We start from the raw sequence: 2,984 nt of genomic DNA, 5'->3' as shown, positions 1-2,984 counted from the left end.
CAAGTGCCATCGTCAAGAGGCACCAACCACACACTTGTGCTTGGAGTTATGCGGCAGTGGACGAGTGATAATGCCAAATGAAGAAGAAGAAGTGATCGCCCGTAAGTTGGCGGGGGGTGTGGCGAGGCCGTCGCGCAGGGCGTCGCAGGTGAGCCTGGGGCGCTGAAGGGATGGGCCCGCGTCTGGGCTTGAGCCCGCCGGTGGCGGCCGGGGCTAGCGGTCATGCGGCAGGCGCCCGGAGCCCCTCGAATCCCTAAGCTGGGCCGATGGGACGTGATCTCCCAGCTACACCGAAAGCTCACGTTCGCCTCAGCCGGCAGCCCAATGGACAACCTTCCGCCAGGCCTCGTCAACCGCGGCCAGAACCTCTGCTTCGCCATCTCGTCGCTGCAGTGCCTCTTCCGCACGCCCGAGATGGCGGGCCTTCTGCAGGACTGGGTGCAGAACAGTAACATCATCATGGCCGCAAACGAGGAGGACTTCCTCTGGAGCTACCTCAAGTTACACGTGGAGTGCGTCGCCAGGAACCTGCAGCCCTCGACGCAGGACAACTTCTTTCGGCTCTGCCGGATCTTCATGCCGCAGCTGGTGTCCAGCTCGTCCTACACGCAGGACCAGCAGGACGCGGCCGAGTTCGCGATGAAGCTCCTCAACGTGCTGCACAAGATACTCAACAGCCGGCGACCGCGCAACAGGGCCGGCCAGGCCAACGGCAGCGGATCGGCCGAGCACAACTCCGAGAACTTCCAGGTGTCCATCTCGACGCTCAACAAGCACTGCGTCGACCGCATCCTCGAGGTGGCCTACAAGGGCTGGCAGGCCTACGAGCGCGGCAACGACTCGCCCATCGTGCACCTCTTCACTGGCCAGACGTCGGACATAACCCAGTGCACCTCCTGCCTCAAGACTAGCATACGCACGCAGGAGTACAACGTGCTGCCCATCGCCATCGAGCCACGCGACCGGAGAGACAGCAGCGGTGCAAGGACCGTGGTGCGTCTCTACGACCTGCTCGTGTCCTACACCGAGGCCAAGCGCACGGACAACCGCGACGCCGACAACGAGAACGAGCTGCAGACGGGGCCCATCTGCAACCTGGCCGCCCACACGAGCTGGCTCCATCGCACCATGATCTCGCAGGCGCCCTCCGCAATTGTGCTCCAGCTGCTGCGCTTCCAATTCGACAGCGCGACGGGCCAAACCCGCAAGATTCGCGACCCTATCAAGATTCCCAGCGCCAACATGTGCCTGCCCAATGGCTCGGGCACCTGGCCCCAGTACAAGCTGTACGGCATAGTGGCCCACATCGGTACGCGCTCGACGCAGGACGGTCACTACATCGCCTACGCCGAGGATCAGGCGTACGGCAAGTGGTACCGGTTCGACGACGAAGCGGTAACCCCAATATCAGACATCGACGAGGAACTTGCCAAGCCTTTCCTAATGGAGAACGCCTACCTGTTGTTCTACAAAAAGACGTGATGTTGAAACGTGCAGCGCGCTGCTCCGTTGTCCCATCAACTATTCCTTGTGGTGTCCTTTGGCAAACATTTGGCACTGGTTTGACCTGAAACCGACAAGCAGCCATGAAATTCTGCGCTCTGCGTTCACGACAACAAGGGATCTACGTCTTACTCTGACAAGGCCAGCGCCATTTCGGGAGGCGTAGCTTCGGCCTTCCCTTTCCCTCAACATTGTGCGACCCCACCTCCTCCCCCGTCTGGCGGCACGTTAACGGTCCAAATATCCCCCATTATATTCAAAATTCTCTGCGCGGAAGGTGAGACGTTGATCCTGATAGGACATTTCCTTGTGCAGAAAGCCTCTCGTAGTCGGCATCAGAAGCGATTGATAAAATTATAGTGCGGAATTTTACTTCTGCGTTGTTGCAGGTGCATTATCGCGGTCTGTGTGGCTTGCGAAGTGAATTTTGATCACTGCAGAACAGTTGATGCACTTTCCACTTCAGCCTTCCATGTATGAAAATCGTAAAAGAAAACGTGCGAATGAAGTCTACGTTGTACCTGTAAGTTTATCTCGCGAGTCACTAAATGGGGTTCTTGCAAGATGCTTTATGTTCCAAATCACATAATAGGGCTGAGGGTGGAAATCTATCGCAGTCTATAGTGTATGACATTCGCGAAATTCGTGTCTTGTGCGCTAAATGTTTCACGATGGTTTGCTTGGTTATTATGCTTAATGTGGAAGGACATCCGCTCACGTACGCATGATCACTAAGCATGAACTAAGCATTAATTAATGTCTAATTAAGAACGCATAAAGTTTCCTTAATTAAACATCAAAGCAGCACTTCAAGAGCGGCTAATTTTATGGCCACCTGCCTCTGATTGTTGAGTCACATTTTGAGAGAGATTTCTTATCACTAACTACACCTAATTACTGGCACAGTATTCAGCTGGTTTTCGGGGGGTATTCTTTTGTACATTTCAATAAGTGTTATAGTTTAAGGCAAGCGTTTTGTCTCACGCATGAGTGGAATGGAGAGTCCACTAGTCTAGACAACTTCCTCCTTACTGCTGAAGTGAACATGCCGCTTCGTTGCGACGATAGTTTTCCTTTCAAATTATAGACTGGATGACAGGCCATTTACGGAAGCGAAGATCTTGGGAGCCTGGCCTCACAGTTCATTAGCCCAGAAAGCAGTTCGAGCGCTTTTTCGCTACCTGAGGGCAACAGACTTGAGTGCCCGACTATAGACACGCTACACCTAAGTTCTCTCTCTCTCTCTCTCTCTCTCTCTCTCTCTCTCTCTCTCTCTCTATATATATATATATATATATATATATATATATATATATATATATATATATATATATATATATATATATATATCCATTCCCCTCCCCACGTGTAGGGTAGCAAACTGGACTCAGTCTGGTTAACCTCCCTGCCTTTCCGTCTTCCCTTCTCTTTCTCTCTCTCTTTCAAATTATTCTTTGGGTAACTGTGTCAAGGCCTATAAA

At 52.9% G+C, this 2,984-nt stretch overlaps 1 protein-coding gene across 1 annotated transcript; it reads left to right on the top strand.

Moving 5' to 3' along the window:
- Positions 1 to 222: 222 nt before the first annotated feature.
- On the top strand, positions 223 to 1,482 carry LOC142586312 (ubiquitin carboxyl-terminal hydrolase 2-like). Its single transcript, XM_075697557.1, has one exon. The coding sequence runs from the start codon at positions 223 to 225 to the stop codon at positions 1,480 to 1,482; it is 1,260 nt and encodes a 419-aa protein (XP_075553672.1).
- The last annotated feature ends 1,502 nt before the right edge of the window (positions 1,483 to 2,984 follow it).

Source organism: Dermacentor variabilis, chromosome 6, assembly GCF_050947875.1.
Source record: "Dermacentor variabilis isolate Ectoservices chromosome 6, ASM5094787v1, whole genome shotgun sequence".
Taxonomy (NCBI): domain Eukaryota; kingdom Metazoa; phylum Arthropoda; class Arachnida; order Ixodida; family Ixodidae; genus Dermacentor; species Dermacentor variabilis.
Note: the sequence above shows the minus strand (reverse complement) of the source record. Positions and strands in the feature narration are given on the sequence as shown.

Excerpts from the sequence above, each read along its gene's own strand:
- LOC142586312 (XM_075697557.1), top strand. The coding sequence starts at position 223 with ATGCGGCAGGCGCCCGGAGCCCCTCGAATCCCTAAGCTGGGCCGATGG.